This window comes from Rattus norvegicus, chromosome 1 (assembly GCF_021556685.1).
Source record: "Rattus norvegicus strain SHRSP/BbbUtx chromosome 1, alternate assembly SHRSP_T2T, whole genome shotgun sequence".
Classification (NCBI taxonomy): Eukaryota; Metazoa; Chordata; class Mammalia; order Rodentia; family Muridae; genus Rattus; species Rattus norvegicus.
Genome location: NC_141534.1, coordinates 247,678,598 through 247,706,494, shown reverse-complemented (window position 1 = coordinate 247,706,494; position 27,897 = coordinate 247,678,598). Strand labels below are relative to the sequence as shown.

Sequence of the window (27,897 nt, the reverse complement as noted above, 5' to 3'; positions counted from 1 at the left end):
TATATTTCATAATTACAGCTGTATATCTAAATTATTTTTATATATAATCAGAATTCAAGTTTTCTCTTCAGAACAACAGCAGTGTTAAGGTTAACTCAGTCAAACTGTCCCTTATACCCTAGATAATTGCAACTCTGGGTGTTCAACAGTCATTCCCACAGACACCAAAACACAAAGCTGAGATAAGCAACTCAGAGAAAGATACCAGTCTTTACTAAAATATTTATTATTTACAACCTAATACAGCTCAATCTATATTTGTTACACTTCTAAAGAGAAGTATCCATTTCTCAGTAAGGGGAACATTATTCATGCATCATATACTGTGAACAGCATTATTTTTCGAACTTTAAACATTTTCATTTTAATCAATAAAAATAAGTGAAAAGAACATTCAGATTGCTGAACATTATATGGTCACTATCGAACATGACCTAAATAATTACTTTTGAACAATGAATATAAAACTAGTTAAACAATGACTATTAAGGAGATTGCTCCCTTAATACGACAATTAAAATCTAAAAGGAGGGCTGGTGATGTAGTTCAATTGGTAGTGTAGACCTATCGTGCATAAGGCCCTGGGTTCAATCCACAGCATCAAGTTAAAAAAAGCAGGCGTTACGGTGCTCACCTGTAACTGGATCACGAGTTCAAAGTCATCTTCAGAGACATAGAAGTTTGAGGTTAGCCTATGTTAGAGACCCTGATTCAAAAACAAAATACCCTAAAAACATTAGTATTGGCTATCCTATAAACAAGTAAAGTGGAAATCAATTGCCTTGATCAATACTCCTTAAAGACTTGTTTTCATAATTACCTCTGATACCGACTGCTACGCACAGCACCATCAACACCTACTTTGGTTCAATCACTGCTTGTTCTATTAGGATTAGACTGCAAGCTCTAAGAGCAAGTCTGCCGTTCACCACTACATCCCATAGCACCCTGCACAGTGGCTAGGTAAATGGGAGTCAATTAACAAACAATTATCTGAATAATTAATCATCAAAAACCCAATAATTTTATTATATTTTTGCAAGTTGTTCTCTGGTTAAACTGTGAACTGGCAGTTCTAATTTCTAGAAATACAAATTAAAACACACACTAAGTGATTCAAGGGCCTTCCACCTCATTTCCCTATCACTATCCTCTGCTTCCCTCCCTCCTACCTTCTTTCTGACCCTCCCTAACCCCCACGGAGACACACACAGACACACACACATGACTACATGAGTCAAAATCACACTATGAACTATGAGATGTCAATATTGCATAAATAAATTTAATAGTGAAAAAGTGATCTGGAAGCCCTGGAAACTGACCCTACACATCTGAGATGTCACGTGGGTTAAGGAAAAGGCAACAAAATCTCTTTTGTTCAGATAATCATTTCAATGCTGACAGACATTTTTGGGCTTGTTATTTATTCAGAACTAGTTTACATTTCCTCATGTTAACAGAGGCTCCTGTGTAGCATGTAGTCAAATTACACCAGTGAGAAAGTCCTCACAGTTCCTTCATCGAGTTGCTGTTCCTAAGAAAACACTGAGCATGAGTATATACAAAAGAGGCATCAGAATGAAACAACATGTCCACTTTTAATATTTGTACAGTTTTATCTTTACATTCTTGTCTGGAAAAATATGAACAAACCCAGATTTACCATGCTAAAATAATGGTTTAGCCGACTGCCGTAAAAGTAGTACATACAAATTACAGAGCTGACTCATGTCCTTAGGTTCCGTGATTACTGAGAGGCTTTCCCCCGCCCTGCGTGCTTTATTGTATCTCTTAGAATATAGGAGCAGTAGCTTATCACCAGTCTCCACTAGCGCATTAGTGATGGAATCAGAACACAACAGACTCGTCAGGATGAGAGGCCTCAGAACAACCAGAAGTCAGTTTTATGCTTCTTCTTGCTCTGGATAATTTAGGATTTTGCGGTGTGCCTGACGTAAATATTGCTGCTGTTTGAAGTAAACCTTAAATGCTCCTTTTATGGCAACAAAAGCAATTCCGCCCTAAAATAAAAAGGGAAATTAATTTTTTTTTATAATGCAGGATTAGAGAAACAAGAAAAAGAATTTTACATCGACCACAAAAGACAGGTTTTGAAGCCAAATAAATCCTGATAACTGCAAGTGAAACATTCTCTTCTATGAGGGTAGAAGTTGGGAACGAGTAGACTTCAAGTAGCAGAGGACGAGCCTCCTTGAGTAGTTTTCTTCCCACCAAGTTCTACATGCTGAGAGAAGGGAAGAATGCCAGGACACTATGTGGACTGTGACCAAGGAGGGCAAATAGGATGACAGGAAACAGGAGGAGTCAGGTTCATCTCATTTGTTTATTTATGATGCTGGTACTGGGGATTGAAGCCAGAGCGTAGCCCAGAAGAGAAGGCACCCACAGAGAGTGTTCAGGAAGCTAGACTGGCAGTAGGACCTGTTTTTTTTATCTCCCTTAAGCTAAGTTGACAGTGGGGTTGATGGAGGGAGCAGGCACAGAGCCCCTACAGAACATCTCTCACTTTAAAAACAAATACAGTTCACTCTCATCTGTACACTGCCTGAAACAAGTATTATTAAATCCATCTTACCAAGATTGTCCTCTGTAAATTTGAGTTAACGCTACTGAACATCAGTTTACCAACTATTGTCGCAATAGTAGGAAAGACAAGGGCTCCACACAAAATTCTAGTAGCAGAGACATGATCTGCTAAAGGATTAGCTTCAGCTGGAATTCGAGGAACAGGACAACCAATCCCTAGAGGGGGAAAAACATTATGTTAGAACTAAATCTTAGGAATAGCTAGAAAAAAAAGCTTTAAACATTTTTAAAAAAATCATGTGATGGTTCTTCTAAACATCAATTCAACATGAACTTTATATAGCCACAACTCAGGACCTTACCTGGAAATATACTGTTCAAAATTTGTAGTTTATTTGAGTATTTGCGCCATAGTCTAAGCACATAGTCCTCCCAGCGAATCATTTTGCCTAGTATCAGCATGACAGGAATAGTAGGAAGTCCAATCAAAAGAAATAAAGGGTCAGCTCGCTCCATAACATCCAGCCCTTCTTTATGGCCTACAACCTGGGGGGGGAAGCAGACAGTATTTGCTATAGTTATTTTCTTATCTAAAGCAGTGGTACATATTTAAGTGGCATATATTCCGTTCATTTTTAAAGACACATTTAGTTTCGAAATGCAGAAACAAAAGCTATTAGTTTTTATTTATAAAAAGTAATACTGGTGCTAGAGAGATGGCTCAGTGGGTAAGAACACTAGCTGCTCTTGCAGTAAAACTGGGTTCAAGTTCTAGCTCCCAATGGCAACTCACAACCACCTGTAACTCTAGTTCCCAAGGGTCTGACAAGCTGTCTGGCCTCTTTGGGTACTGTATATAGTTGGTATGTGCACATATATATATATAAAAACAAACCTCAAACATAAAAAATAAAATAAAAAGGAAAAGGAAGTTCACCCATAGCACATGCCTTTAGTGTCAGTACTCAGAACACTGAGGCAGGTAGATCTCCGTGACTGTGAGACCAGCCTGGTCTATAGCTCTGTGTCAGCCAAGGTTACACAGTGAGACTCTGTCTCAAATAAAATAAGAAACCACCATCTAAGGCGAGTGGTGGATAAAATCTGCAAGCTATTTCATTTTTTGTACAAAATGCACTGAGTATGTCTCAAGAGAGTTTGAAAGACATTTGAGTTTTGTTGCTATTTAATTTTTTGAGACAGGGTCTCTTTGTGTAGCTCTGGATGGTCTGGAACCTACCATATAGATCAGAATGGCCCCAAATTCAAAGAGATCCACCTGCTTTTGCCTTCCAACTCCTGGGATTAAAGGCACACACTGCTTTTCAGTGCGGCAGCCATCTTCCAGTAACTGGCCACAATGACAAACACAAAGAGAAAGAGGAAAGGCTCCCATTGTATGTTCTCTAGACTGTTTAAGAAACACAGAGGTGTTTCTCTGACTACATAACAGGTGAATCTGCAAGAAGGGTGATACTATAGACCATCAAGGGAATGGGCACTGATCAAAAACTAGCAAGGGCAAGATTCTTATCAATAGAATCAATGTGTGCACTGAGTATATTTAGCACTGTAAGAGTTGAGACAAGAAACCTGAGAGGCTGGAGCCCACTCTATCTGAATTTGTGGTGAGGAAAAAAAAAAGGACCTAGACTGTATTTTTCTTAACAAAGGCATGCACCAGCATACAGGGTAGGAGATTTGTCCTTTACTTCCATTTCTCTTAAGCAATTTGTCAGTGAGCTCTGGGACTGAGAGAAGTTTCAATCCCATCTGTCCTCTAGATGCTTGTGTTTTGCTTTCTTTTAGGTAAGCAGAGACAAGGAAGGAGTAGAACCAGCCTTCAAATGCTGGCCTAAACTACAGACAGTAGCTGAGGGTGTAGTTCAGCAGTCACAGTGTGTGCTTTGCATGTGTAAGGCCTAAGTATAATGGCACATACCTAGTAATTCCTAGCTACCTACTACTTAGTTGTTAAAAAAAAAAAAATTTCAATGTTTTTGGAGATTATTTTCACACTAGAGGCAGGGCCTAATGTTGTATCTTTGCTATGTGACACAAGACACAACAAATCCCCTAAATCAGTAAACCAAGAATAAAATTATTTATGGCACATTGTTTTTTAAAGTTAAATGCATCAATACTTAAAAGGTACTTATTCCAGTGTTGGGTAAGTTAATAATATTCTGTCTTTTCAATAAAAATGCATACAGAGGGTGGGAGGATGCTCAGTGGGTAGAGGGACTTGCAGAGAGCTTAGGCTTGAACATAGGATTCTACAAGGTGACAGGAGAACTGGCTCCCAATAGTTGTCACCTGACTTCTACAAAGAAATAGGCCTATACAAAATGCATACACATTTTTTAAAATTTAAAAATGCAAATGAAATTTGTTTTTCACAGTTCTCTATATATACTGGTTATGAGTCTCTGGTCTGAGCCTCATTTCTTCTTCACTGTGGTGATTGTTTCCTCTGCTGTTACGAGTGTTTTAATTTAATATAATTCCAATTCCTGTGATTCTGGAGTCCTTCTGGAGGAATTCTTCCCTATGTCTTTCTAAGGCCCTTCATCCACTCTGAATTGGTTTTTGAATGGAGTGACAGATTTAGATTTTGTTCCACTCTCCTTCAAGTGGATGCCCTGTTTTCTCCACACTATTCTTTGAAAAGCTGGACTTTTCTCCTTAATGTATGCTTTCATTTTGAGACATAGTATGTCCTGAGCTAGCTGTCTCAAACTCACTATGTTTCTGGGGTTGACCTTAAACTCTAGATCTTCCTGCTTCTGCTTAAACAGTGGGGTTAGAGACACTGGGCATCACATCTAAACCAATGCATGTTTCTGACATTTACTGTTGAAATTAGGTGGATATAGCTGTGTGTATAAGCTTCTATGTTCTTTATTCTGTTCCACTGGTCTACATATCTGTTTTTTGTGCCAGTATCCTAGTACTGTTACTATGGCTCTATAGTAAGTTTGAGATCAATTTTGCTTGTTTGGGAGATAAGGTCTACTCTTCCTGGCTTGGAACTCTCAGAATGTGGGGATTAAAGGTGTGACCCAATACTACCTCTGGCTGAGACCAGGTACAGTGATATATCTGGCATTGCTCTTTCTGCCTAGCATTGTTTTGGCTATTGTGGGTCTTTTAGTGCTTATGAATTTCAGGATTGCCTTCTTTAGTTCTGTGACGACACTGGGACTTTGATGCAGAGTATGTTGAGTCTATAGTTTGATTTTGATAACACAGACACTTATATATCAATCTTGCCAATCCATGAATAAAGGAGGTCTTCCTATCTTCCAATATATATATTCTTAATTTATGTGTATGGTGTTTGCTGAGATGTGTCTGTGCACTACGTGTATGGCTGATGCCTGAAGAAGGTGGTATTGGGATTACAGACAGCTGTGAGATACCAGATAGATGCTGGTGATTTAACCCAGGTCCTCTGAAGGAGTAGCATCACTGAACCATCTATACTCTAGAGCCTTATTTTCTTTAATGACCCAAAGTTATGTTTATTTTTAGTCTATTTTTTAAAAGCTATTGTGAATGGTTAATCCCCAAATGGGCTAATGAACCAAAATAGTTCTCAAATGAAGAAATACAAATGTCCAATACATATTAATATTTAAAAAGGTGTTCAACATTAGACATCAAATCAAAACTGCTCTGGGATTCTATCCTATCCCAGTCAGAATGACTAACTTTAAGAAGACAATAAAGCCTGGCCAGAAAAGTCAGTGTGCAAGTCGTTCAAAAACTAAATACAGCATCATCTAACCCAACTACATTACTCTCGGTTATATAGCCGAAAGACCCTGAGGTCCATGAACACATATATGGATAAAGTGTGGTGCACATAAACAACGCCCCCATGATATTTATAAAAAAAAAATGGCAATTGTTATGTTAGACAAAATAAAGCAGACATATAAAACAAAACAGCCATGTTTCCTATCCTAGGCAGAATCTAGATGTAAATTTGTGTGTGTGTTGGGTGTATTTTGTTATGGAATTAAAAAGGGGACTGTGAGAAGGTCTTTAAAGAGGTAGAAGGTAGTGGTAGGAGGTCAGTAGAACATCCATTTGATAGGAAACTAGGAGAGGTCTCCTTGGAGGGAAGAAGAGATTCAGCAAGACAGGCAAGAGGGGAGGGGAAAAGTAGCAGAGAAGTGGGCTAAGAACAAAATATGACATATATGCATGAAAATGTCATAATGAAACCTGTTATTTCATATACTTTTTTAAAATTAGAATTTTGTCAAGTGTTGCCCCAAAGCTATAACCTTAGCACTTGAGAGGATAAGGTAGGAGGATAAGGAGTTTACATAAAAAGACACTGTTCAAAAAATGAGAAGGCTGGGCGGGGCTGGTAGCATATTTTTTTTTATACCAGCACTTGATCTGATTTGAAGGCGGCAAAGGCAGGGGATCTGAGTTGGAGGCCAGTCCATAGATAGGAACTACACAGGAAGTTCTAGAACAGCTAGGACTACATAATAGTGGGACCTTCATTCAAAACACAAAAAGCTCCCCAACCCAGCACTTGGAAGGCAGTGGTATACAAACCTATCTACGTTGAGTTTGAGACTAGCTAGGATTATATAGTGAGACTGTCTCAAAGCAAACAAACACTTAACACAAAAAGTAAGTGAAAAAAATCTCATCCAAATCCCATAACCAAAACTGGAGCCGGGAAGAAGTACTGACAATTCATGGGAAAGGACAGTGATCTGGCTGGCGCTGACCAACTCCAGAGCTGTTACCACAGAGCAAACTGAAGAGTGGAAAGGTTAAGTCCCTGACAGGTGGCAGATCCCAAGGAAAGATATGTATGCAGCTCACTTGGTGCATTCACAGGTTGAGAATACAGCTCAGCATAGTGGGAAGGCAAGCTGACTGGAGTCTGAGGCAGCTGAGTGCAAGGCAGGCCACAGGCAGGAGGCAGAGAAAATGAGTCAGCTAGTCAGCTCCTTGTCTTCTTTTTACACAGTCCAGAATTCCACCTCACGGATTGGTGTGGCCCTACATTGAAGGTTCCCATCTCACCTAAGCTAGTCTAGAGAATCCCTCACAGAAATGTCCAGAGATTTGTATTCTAATGGCTAGTTCCTGCCAGGTCCACAATCACCATCAGCCATCACTATAACCTTAGGACTTGGTAAGGTGGAGGCAGAAAATTATGAAGTTCTTGGCTACAAATCAAACCGGAAGCAAGCCTGGCTACATGATTGTCTTGTCCATCCCTGTGTTATTAATGCTGACTGTGGACTTGCCATAAACTAGTATGCACTTTACACACACACACACACACACACACACACACACACGCACCAAAAAACATAAACAAAATTCTAAATACTGATTAGGATATACTCCCTACCAAATGCTCAGATAACTGCCTTTAATGATGTAGAGAGGGCCGGAGAGATGGCTTACAGGTTAAGAGCACTGATGGTTTTTTCAGAGGTTCTGGGTTCAATTCCTGCAACCACATAGTGGTGCACAACCATCTGTAATGGGATTCAATGCCCTCTTCTGATGACAGTGATAGTGTACTCACATATATAAAATAAATAAATAATGCTTCATAGAAATAAAAAATAAATAAATGTGTTGTATGGGATGATGGAATATCCAGTACAATGCTAAGTACAGGATATATATATATATATTCCTGTCTTGCTTGTGATTTTCAAGCTACCCTTAGATCTAGCTAATCACTTGTTCCTAGAATAAATGTTTCAAGTAAAGCAGTAGAGGCAAAGGTGATTTCTAAACAGTTATACAAAATAAATATTTGTAACTTGTGTTTTCTTACTTATATTAATACTTCCACATTATGAATCCAAATTACTTAAAATTTCAAGTACCAGATTAACAGCTATAACAGCAACTATAAATTCCCTTTACTGAGTCATGTTTATGGAACATTTGATTCATATTTATATACACAATTATGTAACTGTTCTCTATTATTTCATTTATGTACACATTCTTCGAAGCCAAATACTGAGACCTAACCAAAAAGCAGAATGGTTAATAACCTGCTATAATTATATATACAGAATGCTTGCAGATCTCTATAGGTATGTGAAAAGATCAAGATTCATCATGAAACAGAGTGCAGTTTAATATGAAATTAGCTCTAGTGGCTATCTGAGAAGTGATGGGGTCGGGGGCAGGCAAATGAAGGACAGGAGGAGACCTTTCCACTAGCTGACTTTGTGTAACACTGTATTTACTGTGCACATGCTATCAGGGGTGGGACATGCTATAGCTCATGTGTAAGTTCAGACAATTTCTTTTGGGAGTTAATTCTTTCCCTTTCTATCATGTGAGTGTTGGGGGATTGAACTTAGGTCCTTAGGCTGTGTGGCAAGCATCTCTACCCGCTAAGCCATCTTGTTGGCTCTAGTCTCCTTTTTATATAAGTCCTTATTCTTGGTTCTTTTTTTTTTTTTTTTTTTTTTTCGGAGCTGGGGACCGAACCCAGGGCCTTGCGCTTCCTAGGCAAGCGCTCTACCACTGAGCTAAATCCCCAACCCCTAAGTCCTTATTCTTTAATCATGATAGCATCATTATTTAAAACAATACATTTTAAAATGCCTAGCAAATATATAATAGACCTTCACATCAAAAGTAGTGTCACTGAATAGAGTAGAATGGTGAACCTGCATCACTGTCACTGCTCCATAAGTCACAGCTGTCCAGTAGATAGATCCAACCATTATTCCTGCTGCAGCAAAGGGGCAAGCTTTTGAGATCAGTCTATCTGCAAGATCCAAGACATAAACAACTGGACCTACAATGTAAAGAGAGAAAAGTTTCAACATAAGGTAGGGTTTTAGAATTACTTCAATATTTTCTATAGCTAAAAGATTTGTATGAAGTTAGATTATCTCAGGTTAGTTGTTAAACAATGGGTATTTTTTAGATCATTTTTAGTCGTGTGTTTGTGTGTGTGTGTGTGTGTGTGTGTGTGTGTTGGGTCCCCTGACACGAATTACATGTGGTTATGACCTCCATGTAAGTGCTGCTAACTGGACCCAAGCCAGTCCTCTGCAAGAACAGCAAGTACTGTACACAGGGCGTCTCTTAGCTCCATGGCTATTTTCTTATAGCTGGACAAACCAATTTATTTTACTTGATTTAAAATATACTATATTTAGTTGAAAATTATTTTTTAACTTTTAAAAATGATTATGATGCCAGTATTTATATTATTTCAGCAGCTTCATGTGCCAATTCTAAACGAAATGATTAGTATTTTGGGAGGTATTTTACTTGCCATTAAGTTCAATTTAATTTGACTCTAAAATTTTCCAGAGAAGTAGAAGCATTTTATATTTGCTCAAAATAAAACCAAGGAACTGAAAATCTGCCTTTAACCAGAGGTATATGTAATTTGTTGGCTAAGTTACTGTATTTGTTGAATACCTTTATACATAAACTGTTATTTTAGATATTTTCTTAGAAATGTAAGCGATTTATCACTTGCTTTCTTGGTGCCTTCAATCTAAAGAATGCTATAAACAAAAGCATTTACCATCGTTGTACAAAGAAACTAGCATAGTAATTTGATGACAGAATAACTAAACATCCAAGGGAAAAAAATGTATCCTATAAAGCCCCTGACAAAAACTCCCCACTGCCTTCTACAGCAGCCACTGTAAACAGAGAGGTGACACTGTGAAGAGAGCATGAGGGGAGATGCTGAAGGCCTTCTGGTTCCAATGTAGCTACTCATCACTTGCAAGCTTTAACTAAAAAGAACATTTAAAACAATAAGGTATTTGGAGTGGGGGTGGGGGCCTGTGAGCAGGTAAAGTTAATAAGTAAAAACTAAATTAAAAAATCTGAAAAACCAAAAACCAAACAAAAAAAAACCACAAACCTATCTTTGGGAGCCAATGAGATAAAGTAAGCCTAATTTAGTGTTTACGAACTTTATAACCTCTAACAGCATTTTATTGTTTTGTCAATCTACTTAAGACAGCTAAGTTTATCACTTCCTCAGAAGGCACAACAAATTTCATCTTATTATTCCAGATGGTGGCATTGGAAGCTAGAAATCACGAGCATGTAATAAAAGCTGATTTTGAATTTTGTTATGGACTACAAGATCTACAAAGTTCGTCCTCTGCACAGCTCCATTATCAACATCCCGAATCCTAATCACTCACCCGTGAAGCACATCTATCTCATCAGTAACCCAGGTCAGTGCTGCAGCTGGTCCCCTCATTCTCCTCCACCACCCCTTACTCCATGGCTTATTTTCACCAGACAAACATGATATTATTTCATTTATCTTTAAAAAAAGTTACTACAATATCTGGGGCTTGGGTAGGTGCTTCAAGGAAGACAGAGGACAGACACCTCGAGGAGCTGGTTCTCTCCCTCCACCATCTGGATCCAAGGAAGTGGGGGCAAGTGGCCTTATCTGCTGAATATTTTCAGCAGCCCCCTTAAAGTCTTTACTTAGAGACAGGATCTTACTGTGTAGCTCACACTGTCCTTGAACAAAGGTTGGCCTGCATTGCCTGCCCATGCTGGGACTAAAGTCACCAGCCTCCTAAAACCTTTTGATACCTCCTGTCCTACTACTCCCTTTCCTTGCTTCCTCTGAGTAAAATACTTGAAATAATTGTCTAATTTTTCCATGAACCTACTCCAATCAAGCTATTCCTTGGTATCACTGACAACTTCCACATATCTAAACTGTGGCCTAATCTCTGTACCATTTACTTATACTATCAGCTACACATGACATATTTTCTTTCTGACATATGGTTGGTTCTTCCCTTTCCAGAACATACATTACCACTCACTTTTCAGTTTCCTTTGCTGATTCCTTCTTTACTGCAATAAAGTTCCCTTTGCCAATTCCTACCATACCATACTTCCTTCGTTGTGGTATTTCTTTTTTTCCTAAAGCATTTACTGAAAAATGGCCAGATGCAGAGTCTAAAACATTTATATGGGAATTTACAGAAGAGATCTTATTCCTGTATTAAAACACAGACTCAAAAAGGGAAAAGATCTGATTTATTTACTGATCTATCCCAAATTCTTTCAATTCTCAAGTATTTGTTTAACTGAATCCTCTCTTAAGGAATGTATGTAGTAAATTAAACTATCTTTTGGCAGTTCTGTGAAATAACTCCTATGTACTTGGATGAAAAGAATTCCTAAAAGGCAGGCCACCACCATTTTTATTTATTAGACCACGAACGACAGCCTAGATGTCTGAATTGTTTTTCTGATAGGCTACAGAAAATATGCCCAACTTCCCTGATGAATTATCTGGTCATATATATATATATATATATATAAAAATAATTTTTTTTTGGGTGGGGGGAATGGTACAAAATCTCCAAATCCTTTCAGTTTCTTTTGGAAATTTTGTGACTATCTCTTGGATTATATGTAAAACACATGCCTGGTAAAATTAAGGAATGGGCTGAGTTACTTAATTCTAGATTTTTCCTGATAAAATTCTTGTCTTGGTTTTTATCTTAATTTTATTTCACCCACATCTTTCATTACTCCAGACAGACCAGTCCAAGATTAATTTTTTTTTTTCCTTTTTTTAACAGAGCTGGGGACCAAACCCAGGGCCTTGCGCTCTAGCAAGCGCTCTACCACTGAGCTAAATCCCCAACCCCCCAAGATTAATTTTAATATTTGGAAGGAAGAAATAAATATTTAGTATTAGACAAACATACCATCATGATAAAATGCTAGCCAGAGGAGATATTTCTATGAACAAAAGATTATCTAAGGAAAGTATTTCGTTAAAAAAAAAAAAAAAAAAAAAAAAAAAACCATTGAACTCCTCTGAATGATAATCCCTAATCCAGTGTGCTAATCCGGAAACTCAGTGCAGCTGCCTCATGACCAGGGGGTGGGGGTGGGATCATAATTTTAAGAAAACAGCACCAGATTACAACACAAAGAGCTATGGAGTGTTGGAGGAGACAAAAATCCTGGCCCTTGAAAACTCGTATCCTAATAGGAAAGAGAAAGCATGAATAAGTGCTCAAACCAGTTAACTAAGGGTACAAAGGTTTCAGTATTTAGCAATGTCGGATTAGCACTCAGCACTCATTGATGATTAAACCCAGGATTCCATGCATGCCAACTACACTCCCAGCTCCCCAGTCCACAAATGAATTTTCAATGGCTTGGTGGGCCTGAACCTTTCAAAAGTACATCCATTTACACCATGGATGGCAACTGAAGGTTTGAATCAACATCAATTTTTAGAAATCTAACAGTTTAAAGGGTACTAGAAAAGCCTGTAGTTAAAAAGAAGCTTAATGTGAATTCTCTTACATAACAAAGATTTTTTTTTCTTTTTTCTTTTTTTCGGAGCTGGGGACCGAACTCAGGGCCTTGCGCTTGCTAGGCAAGCGCTCTACTACTGTGCTAAATCCCCAACCCCACAAAGATTTTTTTACAAAGACAGAAACTATCCTAATATTCTAGGTAAATTTAAGTTTTTGCATTTCAAATTTAAGTGGCAAAGAAAATCAAACAGAAACTTTTAGGAAACATCAGGTTACTCAGAAAGGAGTAACCAGTTTTGTCTCAAGACACTGCAAACATAACTTTGCTACAGCAGTGATTGAGATTCAGGTAGAGCTGGGTGTGGTGCCACAAACCTGTAAATCTTGTACTTCCATCCATCCTAAGGCTGAATGACTTTTAAAGATTTATTATTTATTTATGTGTGTGCCCGAGAAAGTCCTCAGGAGCTCAAGTTAGAAGTGAGTTGTCCAACACAGGTTCTAAGACTCAAACTCAGGTTCTCCTCAGCCATGAGCAGCCAGCACACCTGACCACTGACCCATCTTTCCACCCACCTATTTTAAGTTCTTTTTCCTTCTTTTTTAAGCATGTCTCATTACATAGCTATGGCTGTCCTGGAACTCACTTGTAGACCAGGCTGGCTTTAAATTCATAGATATCTACCTGCTTGTTTCTTGATTATTTATGATGTTTGAAAATATTGTTTTGCACTTAAAATGAAAACACCTAGGGCTGGAGAGATGGCTCAGTGGTTAAGAGCACTGATTGCTCTTCCAGAGGTCCTGAGTTCAATTCTGAGCACCTACATGATGGCTCACAACCATCTGTAATGGGATCTGATGCCCTCTTCTGGTGTGTGTGAGGACAGCGATAGCGCACATACTAAGATAAATATCTAAATCTTAAAAAAAAAAAAAGACAAGAAAAAAGAAAACCCTTTAGGCTATTTTTCTCCTCTGTGGCAGTCTCACTGAATAGCTCAGGCTATTCTTGAACATCCTATGTAGTCTAAGGTGGCCTTCAACTCTATGTCCTCTTTTCTCCTCTTCCAAATGCTGGGATTACAGAGATGTACCAGCCAGCTCATTTTTTAAAAAAATGTTTATTAAAATTAGTGATGTGTATGAATATTTCTCATGCGGTCCACAAATCCCAAAAGTCTGAGAACACTATTTTCTTCACTATACTACTTGCCTTTTATGCAAAATTCTTTCCTTTTACCCATGAAAACAAGCAAACATTTTCTATATCTGCCTCATCTTGCATTAGAAAAGCATTTCATTATCTACACTTCTAGAGTATGTTTTAATTTCTGTTTTTTCTATGACACCTACTTGCTGGCAAATCTCTCTTTCCTTTTGACTGCCCCATAAACCAAGCTGGGTCTCCTCCATACCTCTTCGTTACTGGTAAGGTTAATATTAAAAATGTTTTTTAAGAACAGCAAGGCATATATTCCAAATGAAGATGCCACTAGCTCAAAAACACATGGCTATAAATAAACAGGGTGATATACTTTTTTCCAGGTTAGTCCCATTCTCAAAGACTTCTGGTTATTTTCATGTCCAGTAATGCTCAGGAAAAGGGGTAGTTTTCCTGAAAGATAACAATATAAGCTGAATTCTCAAAATGAACTTAACTCTATTGGCTCAATGGTAAAGCAAGAACACTTGCCTAAATAGGGAAAGACCTAGAGTTCAGTGCCTAGCATGGTCAATACCCAAAGCAAAACTTTAATTTTTATAGTTTTGTTTATTAAAAGAATTAAGGAATGTTAGAATACGGACTGCTGCTTTTCTCTTAAACTGTCTCCAAAGAAAGATACTCCTTATGTCTACTCCTCACCCCCTTTTTAATGTATATGCATTCTTAGGTGTAATCCTCAGAAAGTCCATCTATCTCCTTTGAGACAGGGTCTCTCATTGGCCCGATCGACTAGCACAGACTAGCTGGGCAGTGTGTCCCAGGATCAGCCTGCTTCTGCTTCTCCAGAACTAAGGTACATGTGCTATGAGAACCAAACTCAGGTTCCCATGCTTGCCAGGCAAACACTTTACTGACGAAGCTGTATCCCCAGCCCTAAGTCAGCTCTCTTTTTCGGTTATATCCATAGTTAGTCATAAAAGTCCTTTTTTTCCAATAAAAATAGTTAATATACTGACAAACAGGCAAATCTAGGGACTTATTGAAGATACTGTAAACTGTTGGCAAAATAAGTGTTTGACATTTAGAGAGGAAAATAAAGAAATTCACAAAAAGCAAAGATAAAAACTCATTTAAAAATGAATGAGAAGAGCTGGAGATTAAAGAGCACTGAGTGCTCCTGCAGAGGAGCGAGAAGGAGTTCCCAGCACTCACAGGGTGGCTCACCACCACCACACCCAAGCTTCAGGGGATCCAATGCCCTATTTTGGCCTCCTTTGGTACTAGGCATGCACACAGCCCATACATTCATGTAGGCATAACACTTACACACAAAAAAACCAACCAACCGGGGCTGGGGATTTAGCTCAGTGGTAGAGCGCTTACCTAGGAAGCACAAGGCCCTGGGTTCGGTCCCCAGCTCCGAAAAAAAAGAACCAAAAAAAAAAAAAAAAAAAAAAAAAAAAAAAACAAACAAACAAACAAAAAAAAACAAACAAAAAACCAACCAACCTACCAACCTACCAACCAACCAACGAGCTGGGTGTTGTTGCTCAGAATAGCAACTGGGAAGGATGAGGCAGGAGGGCTATCATGAATTCCAGGGATATAGAGTGAGATCTTGTCTTTTAATTACGGACACACCCACACCCACACCCACACAATAGTGAACATGTCTGTTTTGTTCTTAAATCAGCTCTTACCCAGCTTTGGAAACACTATTAAGTACTCGGCATTGCACTGAGGGCAGGCCACTCTGGCTGTGCTGTTTCCTCGTTGCTTCTCATCTACCCAGCGTTGTAGACAAGCCTGGTGAACCCACTTAGTAGATCCTCTGCACCTGCATGGTCTCACCCATTCAGCTGTTCTATCGTCTTCATCGGTGGCAAAACACACCCAGCAACTTCTGTAAATTAAGAAAGAAATGTTTTACCTTTAGGGTTCCAGCCTCTTGCACATGAAGCTCTTAGCTAATGGGATGAAACTAATAATGTAGTATTTGTAGAATTCCTGTATAGAATAAAGAGCCAAACAACCAATCTATTCCCAGGAGAACTTTTCTTCTGTTTTGTTTTTTTATCTTCAACTACAGAATCTATTTTCTGAACTTTGTTTTTATCCATCTTTCTAGTAATTTCTCCTGACTAGTGAACTAGTGTATAGAAACAGTCTCAAGTATCTGTTGTTTACTAAAACCTCTTGAACTTAGAAAAACAAATGTTAGTGTTTTCATATGTAGTTCCTCTATGCTCTCAAGCCAGGATTACAAACATACTAGGCAGAATGTTCTGAGTCATATTCTCAGACCATTCAATTTTCAACTGAGGAAACCAAACAATTTTTAAAAAGCCCACCCCTTTCTCTTAATGGTAAAGTATGGCTATAGGAAGAAAAAGGACATTACAATTTTCTTTTCTGTCTATTGTGGTTTCTTTTGAGACAGTGCCTCACATGGCCTATGCTAGCCTTGAATTCTTAATCCTCCTGCCTCAATTATCTAGCCGGGATTATAGGTATATACTGTCGGCTCCATTCCATAGTAACAGCTTTAAGAAGTACAAGAGTTGAGTGTAGTGGCTTACTCCCATCTGTGAAGCCAGCACTTCGGAGGCAAAAGAGACCTCTGAATTCAGACAAGTCTAAACCACACAGTAATACTATTTCATAGGACGAGAGTAGAGTGGTGTAAATTATTGGTATAATGGGCAAATTCACAGGGCCCTTGGTTCAATACCACCACTGGGAAGAAGGGATGAAAAAAGGACATAGGGATAAATGACTTTAGCATGACAATATGATAAGTTTGGATCTTTCCAAATTTGGATTTTTCTAAGTTCAAGAGGTCTTAAAAGATACTTGAAACTATTTTTGTACTCTAGTTCACTAGTCAGAGAAAATTACTAGAAAGATGGATTAAAAAAAAAAAGTTCAGAAAAATAGATAAAACTCTATTGGGAATAGATTGGTTGTTTGGATTTCCAAATTTAGATTTTTTTCCACTATCACAGGTAGAATTACTTTAATGTTTATATTAAAATAATTCTCTTTTAGCAGGCAGTGATGGCACAGCACAGGCCTTTAATCCCAGAACTCAGGAGGCAGAGACAGGCCAGCTTGGTCCACAGGGTAAGTTTCAGTACATCCAATGCTACACAGAGAAACTGTTCCTGAACCCATCCCTAAACAAACAAACAAAAACAAAAATCCCAACCACAGAACAGAAACAAACAAAAAAACTCCTCAAAAGACAAAGCAAAACAAAAAAAGCCTCCAAACAAAAATAGATTAAAAAAAAAAATCAAACCAAGAACCCCCCCCAAAATAGTAATACAATGAATAAAGAAATTAAATAAATCTATTTTTACAACTATAGTATAAAGATCCTACAAGTAAAATTCATGCAACAAAACTAGGTAGGCAAAAGGACCTTCCCTCATAGCTGGGTCCTAGTCTACCATACATGGTGCTGACTCTAAGTAATTGAAAGAAGTAAAATCTCGGGGAAGGAAAAATTATTGTATAAAGTAATAGAGAAGTCCCATAAACTGAAGCTGTAGCACCCAGTGAAACCAACCCCACTTTCCTGGTATCTTTACCACAAGCCAAGTATCTGTATGTAAGTAAAGAAATGTGGGTAAAGATACAGAGGACAAGGACGGGTAAATATTAGGGATGAGGAAGGACTGAATGCAGATAATGGACTTTGTTTTCTAGTTTTGTCATGAATTTTTTTCCCACAAGTTTTTGGTGATAGACAAGTGTATATACAAAGTATTCAATAGTGAAAGTGTAAAACCCAATATAAGCCTCACAGTGTCAGAATGGCTATTCTAATTAAATAACTCTATGAAGTAGCTAATTTAAGCACATTTTTCTGGTTGAATACAGTGACACATTTGCAGTTCAGCAACTTGAGAAGTTGAGACAAGCCCAAGAAGTTGGAGGCAACCCTGAGCGGCAAGATGCAGTCTCTACAACTCCACCGCTAAGCATCTTTTTCCTGAGGAAGCATCTCATTACGTAGATGAGACCTAGCTCTGCCTCCTGGGCACTAGGATTAAAGGCACACACCAAACCTTTAATCCAAACTAAGTCTGGTACTCAACACTTTTAAAGGGACTTCAACAAGTCTCATTTTTCTTGCATAATTATACTGAATTCGCAATTCCTTTTTTTTTTTTTTTGGTTACTTTTTTCCCCAGACAAGGTCTTATGAGGTCTAGGTTAGCACAGATACTCTATGCAACTGAGGATAACTAAAGTTCTAAACCGCTTGCCTCCACCACTCTTCACACTGGGCATGAACTTGGGCTTTGTGTATGTTTGGCAAACACTCTACCAACTGAGTCACATCCCCAGCCCTCTGCACAAATGTTGATACTCACAGAGAACACCCTTTCCTCCACTGAAGTTTATGTAAGTGTAATTAAAGCTTGTTACTTACTGTGCTTTTACCAGATAACTGGTGTCTATTACAACAACTGGTTTCATATACACAGTGGGAAAGCCTGACTGTATAGTCAGGTACTACAGATAGATGTATTCCCAGCCCTTGTAGAAAACCTTGGACTTCAATATGACCTCAAGTAAAAACCTACAATGAAAACAGGGGGAAAAGTGGCAAAATGTTCCAGTGGGTAAAGAACCTGCTGCAAAGCCTGACCCTCTGAACTTGGTGTCTGGGACATACATTTTGAAAGAAGAAAGCCAACCTCTAACCTCCACATATACAAAGTAAACTGAAAAATAAAACAATAAAAAACTACGGGTGACTCTCCCTTGTAGGAACACTTACCCATACTTGGATATGACTTAGTCTCTAGGACTCTGAGAAACCCACATACATGTTCTCAAATATACTTTCTTTCCTTGAGCACCACCTCTTTGTTCTTAATCCTCATGCTGAAGCCAGTATTAAAGTATCTTTAATAAAATCTTCAACTCTGCTTCATTTAAAAAAAGTAACCATAGTAAAATATCCAAATTGTAAAACTTACCACTTTAACCACTTTACAGGTAAAATTAAAGTAAATCACATTTAGTGTGAATTTAGTAATTCACAGAATGACTAACATTTCTGCATAAAATTACAATTGCTAAGTGTATTAGCAAATAGGGTAGCTGAGATATTAGCATAAATATATATGACAGGTAATTTTCTAAGTTTATTTGTCTATTTGTCAAACTGGATATATTTCCTGGCAACAAAATGTAGGCATAATGTTTTAAACTTTCTATGTTCTCTTAAGGTTTTTATTTTGAGCAGTGAACATGTAAGTAAGGCTACGTATATCAGAATAATCAGTGTTGAGTAAGGGATGGGAATGTGGTTCAGTGGTCCAGTGCTTACCTAGCATGCATAAAGCCCTGGGTTCAATTCCCAGCACTGCATAAACGGAATATGGTGGAGGTAGGGATAGTCATCTTCCTCATATATATGCATACACATAGGTTTGTTTTCCTCAGTATTTTATAATAAAAAAACTTCAAGCTTTTTAAAAAAAATTTGCAAGGGGGGGGGCAGAAAGAATGTAAGAGTCATGAGATGAGCAGTGCTATGCATTTGGTCTTCTGGCCTTGTGCTCACGCTTCTACTGTAGCTGTGGTTATCTACATAAGATCTACACAGCATTGCATCAGAGAGAGGAGGGGCTCAAAGCCCCATGCCCTACCTTGAACTTCAAACAACGGCTGCTAGAGGAGGAGGGAGTAAATTTAGTGGTGTGCTCACTGATAACTTGCCCATGCTCCCGTAAATAACCTGGACCCATGCTTATGCAAGCAATCCTAATTAAATTTAGTGGTACAGACACAGACACACAGAGCAACGAGGGGGTGATGGGACACAGAATGAGAAAGGACTTGGGAAGAAAAGCCTCAGCAGAGGATGGGGATGAACTAGGGTGATGGACTGGAAAGTGACCACAAGAAGTTACATACATTTCTAAAAAGAACTGCCAGAATTCCCAAGTTTCTGTAAATGCTTCATCAGCACTCACTGGCTTTTATGAAAACCTCCAAAGAATATATGAAAAGCTAAGACAACATCTGGACATAAGAATTTTTCTAAGTGTCACCACATAAAAGTGAAAGTGGAATGTCATCAGAGCAAATAATTCACTATGCAGTATCAGAATGGAGTTTCATTTAACTGGGATCGATGTGGCAGGCACTAATCTCTCTGGGCATATGTAGTATGACACACCTAGTCAAGTATGATAAATCATAATGAAAGGAAAACCTGAGAAGAGACTACACTCCTAGACAACTGCAGAAACTAACATGTTCATTAGTTCTAGAAGAATACCTGCTAAGTACCAAGGATTTAGGAAAATCCTGATCTAGGATTTAGAATAAAATATGAGGAGTAACTTCTTGCTTTCCCTGATGGATCTTTGATTCCCTCTCCCAGCCCTAGTAGTTAATGGCTATAACCTCAAGAGAAGCCCCCCACCCTTTTTTTTTTTTTAACAAGTTACAAAGTTGGATCTTAACTGCACAGAGAGCTAACTGCTGAACTGGGTGGCCAGTTAGTGTATTTAGAGTTGCAAGCAACCACAAACATTATGAATTAGTTTGAACAATTGATCAGAACAGCAAGCAGCATTGGTGAAAAGGTGGATTTAATTTAGTCTCCAAAATCTCCCTGGCTGGAATTTAAACGGCAGAGGGCAGTGCAGAAGATTGTTTGAAAGAGTTTTACTGGCTGGAGACCCCAGGAATGGGCAACTGGTCCCAGTACAAGCCATAACGTTTCTGGGAACTCAACGATCGTCAAGTGTGCTACGTGTTCAATGTTGCATGCATGTGGCTGTTTTCCATAACCTCTACTCTAGTGTGACCGACCGTTAAGGCTCCCTTGTGGATATTCTGACCTTACGGTTTGGGGGTGGGGATAGGATGGGGTGGGGGTTGGAAGGAGAAATGAAACAACCCAGGCTTTTAAAAAAGAATGCCTACCCTTGCATTGTGAAAGTATTCAAGGGACTATTCTCCAGAATGATAGTTGGGTTCTTCCCAGTGGCATTGCTGCTAAACCCTTTATAACTTAGTTGGGGGAAGAGGGAAGAAATAGAAACTAATTCTATGGTTAACAATAGTGCTTCTTCACCTCAAAAACAGACTTTCGGCTAAAGAAGACCGCTCTCCTTTAACTAAGTTTCTAAGTCTACGACCCAGGACGATCGCCCGCTCTTCCCTCCAGTGTCATCTCCAAACTCAGAGCCCTTCTCCTGGCCTCCGTGCGGTGGAACTCTCGGCGGACGCCAGGATCCCTGCTCTCGGGGCCTCGAGGCCAGCATGGGCAGGCCCAGGACTAAGGCCGGCAGTTCCCGGCCCCACGCTGCTCCTACCTGTCCAGCATCTGTTGAAGGGCTTGGTCCGGCATCTTCTGCGGAGCCGGCGAGCTCGGCCCTCGCCCGCAGCTCCGCTCAGGGCCAGGCCCCGGGACAATAGCACTGAGAGGCGGCGGAGTAGGCCTCAGTCCCGCGGCGGCCTCGGCCCCGCCACACAGCCTCCCGGCGCGGCTCCCAGAGGCCCGCGGCGGCGATGCGCAGCCCGCGGGCGACCGCAGAGGGCGGCGGGGAGCGAGGAGGAGGAGCCTGGGGCCGGGAGGCGGCGGTCGCGGCCCGGGTTCCTGCCGGTCCGCCCAGGGTTCCGGTCCATGGACCGCCGGGGCGCCGAGCTACTGCCGGCGGAGGAGCTACCTCTGTGAGGTAAGAGTCACCGCCTCCGTGCGCGCCGGGGTCACGACGCAGGGGCGGCTCGGAGCAGCCTGGGAGATGTAGTCCTCGGACCGTCCCCGCTAGAGGCTGCACAGCCCGCCGGGACCCCCGCCGCCGCGCCCGCCGCCGCCGGGCCGGCGCCCTCCCGTTTCCTTCCTCCAGGGGGAAAAAAAATGTCCTTCGGGCCGCTGCCCGGGAAGCGGCAGCATGTGGCGCTCCGCTGTCAGTAGCAACAAGGTCAGCGCCCCTTCTCCGCGTCTTGCCCCCTCAGCTCTCGCGCTCAGGTGGGACAGAGCCAGGTGAGGGGTGGCGGCGTGGAGGGCCAGTTTCTGGGCCGGGTCAAGCACGCCGGGCCGCGGCGGCGCGAGGCCGGGCTCTTGGGTCAGCCTCCGCCGCGTCAGAACCCATTTTCGGGGAGGGAAGGGTGGCATAGTGCGGGGCTGCTCTGGAGGGGCGGGTGGGTGACTCGACTGTTCCCACCGGCGCCTCTGTGTGTGTCCGGGTGGGGAGACGTGGGGGGTTGGGGGTGGGACGCGAGGACCACTTTGCCTGTCCAGGAATCTTCTCGGAGGTGCGGTCGCCCAGCCTTCGAGGGCTTGCGGGCAGCCTCCAAAGGAGACGCGCTGGTGAATAAACACAGCCCTCGCTTGCTCAGCTGTGGGTTGTCAGGAGTGTTTGTTTCTTTCAGCAGCTGGTCACCGTTAACCATTTCTAGTCTCCTTGACACTTCTAAGCAGGTGGATCCGGGGTGAGGGATCAAAAAGGGAGAAGTCACAAATCATCCCTCTGTCTCCTCTGACGCCGGAAGGGATGGCTTTGGAGGGAGGAAAGAGCTGTTGACTTAAACAAATGCGTAATTTGGACGACCTGTGGCGTTGTTTAGCGCTGTGATTGGTGGGATGTTTGGGAGTTTTCCTTTGGTTATGCCTACATTTTTTTTTTTTTTTTTTTGCTGCAAAGCGTTTGCTGTTTCTTTAAATGAAAATGTGGAATATTTGAGCCTGGAATGGTTTCTCAGGCCTGTAATCCCAGACTTGGGAAACTGAGACAGAAAGATTACCTGGAGTTCGAAGCCACCTGGTCTGTATAATGAATTCGAGTAGCCTAGACTACAGTCTTTAAAAAAAAAAAAAGCCAGGATATGGTAGGCGTCTAATCCTGTGACCCCAGCACTGGAGAGGAGGGAGCAGGAGGATTAGGAGTTCAAGGTCATCTTCTACTACTAGTGAGTTCGCATCTGTCTCAAAAGAACAAACAAAAAAACCGCATAAACATGGCCAGCAGATCTGGGAGGTTCTTCACAAATTCATAATTAGTCCAGGTTACAGAGAGAGACCCTATCTCAAAACAGTAACCGTCAAACCTGCTTTTGCTTGTTTTAGTTTTTCTTTGGCACGGACTGTATATCTGCAGCACAAGGATGACTCAACTTCCAGATCCTCCTGTCTAGAGCTCCCCAGATCTGGAATTATATATGTATGGCCCACCACACCCAGAACCAACATGTTTTCAAAATTCTTGCTTAATGTAGGTTTGTTGTTTTTTTTTTAAACCAGCTCTTATCTGTGTAAATCTATTTTTGTACATGGTCAGGATTAATAAATAAAATACATTTATTTGGCCTCCAATTTCTGAAATATACATTTTTGTTTGTCTTTTTATTTTGAGACACAGTCTCACCATGCATCCCTGGAATTCACTAGGTACCCTAGGCTGAGCTTGAACTCACAGAAATTTGCCTCCCTCTGTCTCCTGGGATTAAAGGCTTGTACCAACACACAAGGCTATTTTTATTATTTTTGGTGGGCATACACCTATTGCTCTCCAGACTGGGTTTCTCAAAGAACCCAGGAATCTGCCTCTCCTTGCCCTCCCTGGTGCTAGGATTGCAGATGCCACAGGTATACCTGGCATTTATGTGTTACTAGGGGCTGGAACTTGGGTTTTCATGCTTGGATAATAAGTACTTTACATCAGAGCTCCTAGAAGCCTGGTTTTATGAAATATTTTAGGATGCTATAGTTAATATTCCTTCTCATGGGAAGAGAAATAGGCCGCCTACCTTTGGAAGGAAAATGAGTAGGTTAGCAGGGTGGCTAACATTTCACTTACTTTTTGCTTTGTGTGCTATGGAAGCCTTCTTCTAGTGTATATTTCTCTTTTAAGCAGTTAACCATGCTGGATATAGACAGAATCCATCTAGCTTTGGGATTTATACTAATGGGCATTCCCATTTATCAGATTTTTTAATGGGGGATCTGACATAGCACAGTCTGGCCTGGAACTAGATGACTAATCAGTCAGATTCCATCTTGCCAAAACCCTCTTCCCTTACTTCCTGAATAGGTGTGGTCCACCATGCCTGCTCCCTCCTCCTTTTTAAATATTGGGTTTTACCCTGTAGTCTAGGCTGGTCTACATAGGCCACAGTGTCCTTTAACTGGTGGCAGTCCTTTTGCCAGAGACTCCCAAGTTCAGAGATCTACAGGGATGACCCATCTAGACTACTTTAGAATGTGTATTTTACCCTAAAGTATGATATAGTTCTGTGATAACCAGTCCCATCTACATTAGCCCTCTTTCAAAAAATGACTTTATATTTATATTTTTATGAAAAGTCAATTTCCTGTCTTTTTTTTTAAACCCTTATTAGTAGAGAATAACTTTTGTCTGGAGGGATTGTGGGTATATACCAGTAATAAGGCATTTGCTCAACATGCCCAAGGCCTTGGATTTTGTTCCTTAGCCACAGTAAGAAAAAGAGAGGGAAGGAGAATGATAGACATTTAAACTAACAGACAGCTCAGTGGGTAACACTGCATGTCATGGAGCCTGTTCATCCTCCCCAACTCCAGCCTTCATGGTGGAAGGAGAGAACAGGTTGCTGAAAGCCCTCTGACCTATATTCTACTGTGGAACATAAGCAATCTCTCTCCCCAGTAAATAAAGGATTTATAAAAGAAAAATAGAAGAAGTCACTTAGAGACTAATATATAAAGCTGGATTTTTTTTTTTTAAGATTTATTTATTTATTATATATAAGTACACTGTAGCTGTCTTCAGATACACCGGAAGAGGGCATCGGATCTCTTTACAGATGGTTGTGAGCCACCATGTGGTTGCTGGGAATTGAACTCATGACCTCTGGAAGAGCAGTCGGGTGCTCTTAACCGCTGAGCCATCTCTCCAGCCCCAAAGCTGGATTTTTTAAAAAGATTTATTTATTTATTTTATGTATATGAACACACTGTAGCTGTCTTCAGACATACCAGAAGAGGGTATCAGATCTCATTACAGATGGTTGTGAGCCACCATGTGGTTGCTGGGAATTGAACTCAGGACCTCTGGAAGAGCAGGCAATGCTCTTAACCACTGAGCCATCTCTCCAGCCCATAAAGCTGGATCTTGTGGCTCACATCTGTAATCTGAGCACTCAAGGAAATGAGGCAGGAGGATTGCTTATGAGTTCAAGGCCAGCCTGAGCTACAGAGCGAAACCTGTCTCAAAACAGAGAAACAAACGCTCAATCTTAAAATAAAAAAAAAAAAGAAGCAATAAATATAACTGAAAAGGGAAGAAATGTAAGGACTTCGTTTTTGGATTAGTATAGGTCAAAGTCACAATTAATAGAGTTTATAAATTCTTGCGTTTGAAGTAGGTCACACATGTAGACTGAATTTCAATATTGTTTGCCAACTTTGCTTCCTATGACTTGCTTCTTTTTGGTGAGACTCAAGACATTTGGAATTATAATTTACTCTTTGAATTTGTTTTTAAGTCAGTCTTTTAAAGAGAAAGACATCACTTTTTAATTGTGTTTATGCTTGTGTATCTGAGTGTGGGTATGCACCTATGAGTTCCAGTGTCTCTGGAGGGCAGAAGAGGGCGTTAGACTCCCTGTAGTCGGAGTGACAGGTGGTTGTGAGCTGCCTGCTGTGGATACAGGAATTGGACTCAGGCTCTCTTCAAGAGCAGTGTCCACACACCCTTAACCACTGCAGAGCCCTACTCTTAGATTTTGAAGAAAGTAAGCTTGTGTTTCTTTAGAAGCTTGAGCTAGGCATAGTAGCATACTCCTGTGCTCTCAGTTCTTGGGAGACTGAGGCAGGAGAATTGTCATGAATTCAAATTCTTCTTGGCTACATAATAAGTAAGAAAAATTTGATCGTTACCATTACTTAAAAACAGATCGTACACACTTTTCATTGTAAGACTCCTTTCACTAGATAGAGACAGCAAGGTCAGAAGTTCAAGGCCCTGCTAATGGGAGAATCTATCTCCAAAAACTGAATTAGAAAATTAAAACTTGTCTGAGTGCATACTGAGCCCGGCCACCTGAGTTGAGTCCCTGGGACCCACATGGCAGACAGAAAGAACTCTGTCCTCTGACCACCACAATAAGTGCTGTCAAATACCACCATCAAAAACAATATACATATATTTCATACACAAATAGTCTGTGGTGAATGGTAGTTAGCCAAGGGAGTAACCAGCATGACCATAGACATTGTTTTTTGTCTATTGCTATAATTTTAGCAGACATTAATTTACTGAAAATGTAAGAAGATTTTCTATACCTCAGGTGAGAAGAATAAAAGTTGACAATGTTGATTATCCTTAAGAGTTATAGAATATATTAATATTCTATATTTAAAAATACTTGGTTAGGAACTATTCTAAATATATCCAGAAATGTGAAATAATGAATGATTTGCTGTTCTTCTGTCATACTTGTTTTGAACTGTCTGCCAAAGGGGTAATGATGGTTTTTCAGAGAAATAATCTGACATCTTCAGGCATCCTCCAAGGAACTGTCAATTGCCAAGGTTGGTCATAAGCTGTGGGCTGAGCCCTCATTTCAGGCTATGGGAAGTTCTTAGTTAATTCCTTCAGCAGATGTGCTTAGAGAATTCATAATGTAAATGGGCACTAGAATAGCAAATTAAACTGTAATTACCCTTTAGGAGCCCAGAAAATGTTTGTGCTTACTAAATGAAAAGGTACGCAGACATAAACCATGATGGAATGATAATGTGGCAGTGTATGGAAAGTCACCAGCTTAGCATAGAAATACAAAGGGACTCACAAGTTTATAGAAGACCCAGGTGGGTTGCCATGTTAAGAGAATATCTTGGGATATGGCACTACCTTATGACACTGAAGAGACAGAGGAGATCGAGTCTGGATTTGGGTGTAAAGATGTAAAGACAGGATTTAATCTCTCTGATTCAAGTTGTAGGTTTCTGTTGCATAAGTGGGAAAATATTTGTCTGACAATGTATGAAATGATGAAAGGGCCTTGACGTAACTCAGCAATGGGAGTACAATGGGAAGTAAAACCAAGTACAGCCTGCCTTTGTGAAGTCTACTGATTGGTGGGAGAACCATCGTAAACAGTGACTTGGAATTGAGCACTTACAAGGAATTATAATTAAGGGTTTGACAGGGAGGCCAGGGCAAGCTTTTCTGAGGAACTGTCTGGAATACCAAGGACAGAAGAAGAGCAGCCATTAACTGGAAAAGAGAGGAAAGAGTACTCAGGCTGAAGAACATGTGTAAATGCCCCATGAGGAAAGGTCTTTGATGAATAAAAGACATCGAAACAAAGATTTTAAAGTCACTTTGATCCCTAAAGTTCAAGTGACCGGTAATATAGGGTTCCACATGCTCCTGTTAGGAATTTTGCCCTTAGGAGAGATGGAAACTCAAATGGGTGGGCTATGCCTGACATGAGAAAGAGACGTACTGTGTAGGAAATTGGGTTAGTTTATAGCTAGAGGTTTGTCCTGGAAATTTTGATCAGTGTGTCCTTTAGTGGAATTAAACTGTCTACCCTGGACTGTTGTCTTTATTTTGTTTGTTCTTTTGTTTGTTTTTTGAGACAGGGTTTCTCTCTGTAGCTCTAGCTGACCTGGTACTCACTCTGTAGACCAGGCTGGCCTCAAATGCACAAAGACCCACCTACCTCTGTCATCTGAGTGCTGGGACTAAAAGCATGTGTCACTACGTAGGACTACCCTCTTTCTTTCTAATAAGGTCTTGTTCTAGTCCAGGCTGGCCTCAAATTTATGATACTTTGTCTCTCCTCCCTAGACTGAGGTAATTAAGCATGTGCCATCATGTTTGGTTTGCTCACTACTAGTTCTTGAAGATTCAC

At 40.3% G+C, this 27,897-nt stretch overlaps 2 protein-coding genes across 27 annotated transcripts in view; one reads left to right on the top strand and one right to left on the bottom strand.

Annotated features, from left to right (window-relative positions):
* Window positions 1-202: 202 nt before the first annotated feature.
* On the bottom strand, window positions 203-21,705 carry Marchf5 (membrane associated ring-CH-type finger 5). Of its 2 annotated transcripts, none has more exons than XM_087551448.1 (6): window positions 21,369-21,705; window positions 15,720-15,922; window positions 9,189-9,364; window positions 2,913-3,096; window positions 2,600-2,766; window positions 203-2,024 (listed from the first exon to the last, which is right to left on the bottom strand). In XM_087551448.1, exons 1-6 carry the CDS (start codon window positions 21,401-21,403, stop codon window positions 1,908-1,910), a joined length of 882 nt encoding a protein of 293 aa, XP_087407574.1. In that variant the 5' UTR covers window positions 21,404-21,705; the 3' UTR covers window positions 203-1,907. The 2 variants fall into 2 exon arrangements, with proteins under 2 accessions (XP_087407574.1, NP_001099842.1); NM_001106372.2 differs by having other exon boundaries at window positions 1,583-2,024; window positions 9,234-9,364; window positions 21,369-21,689.
* Cpeb3 (cytoplasmic polyadenylation element binding protein 3) overlaps window positions 21,655-27,897 on the top strand; it is a 182,007-nt gene continuing 175,764 nt past the window's right edge. For 9 of the 25 annotated variants that reach the window (XR_015628522.1, XR_015628515.1, XM_087564993.1 and 6 more), the window contains exon 1: window positions 21,802-21,977. The gene's annotated coding sequence lies outside the window, so the exon portion shown is untranslated. Of the gene's footprint in view, window positions 21,732-21,801; window positions 22,040-27,897 lie in introns of those variants that run through there. The other 16 variants (XR_015628521.1, XR_015628514.1, XR_015628517.1 and 13 more) reach the window with 4 other exon arrangements.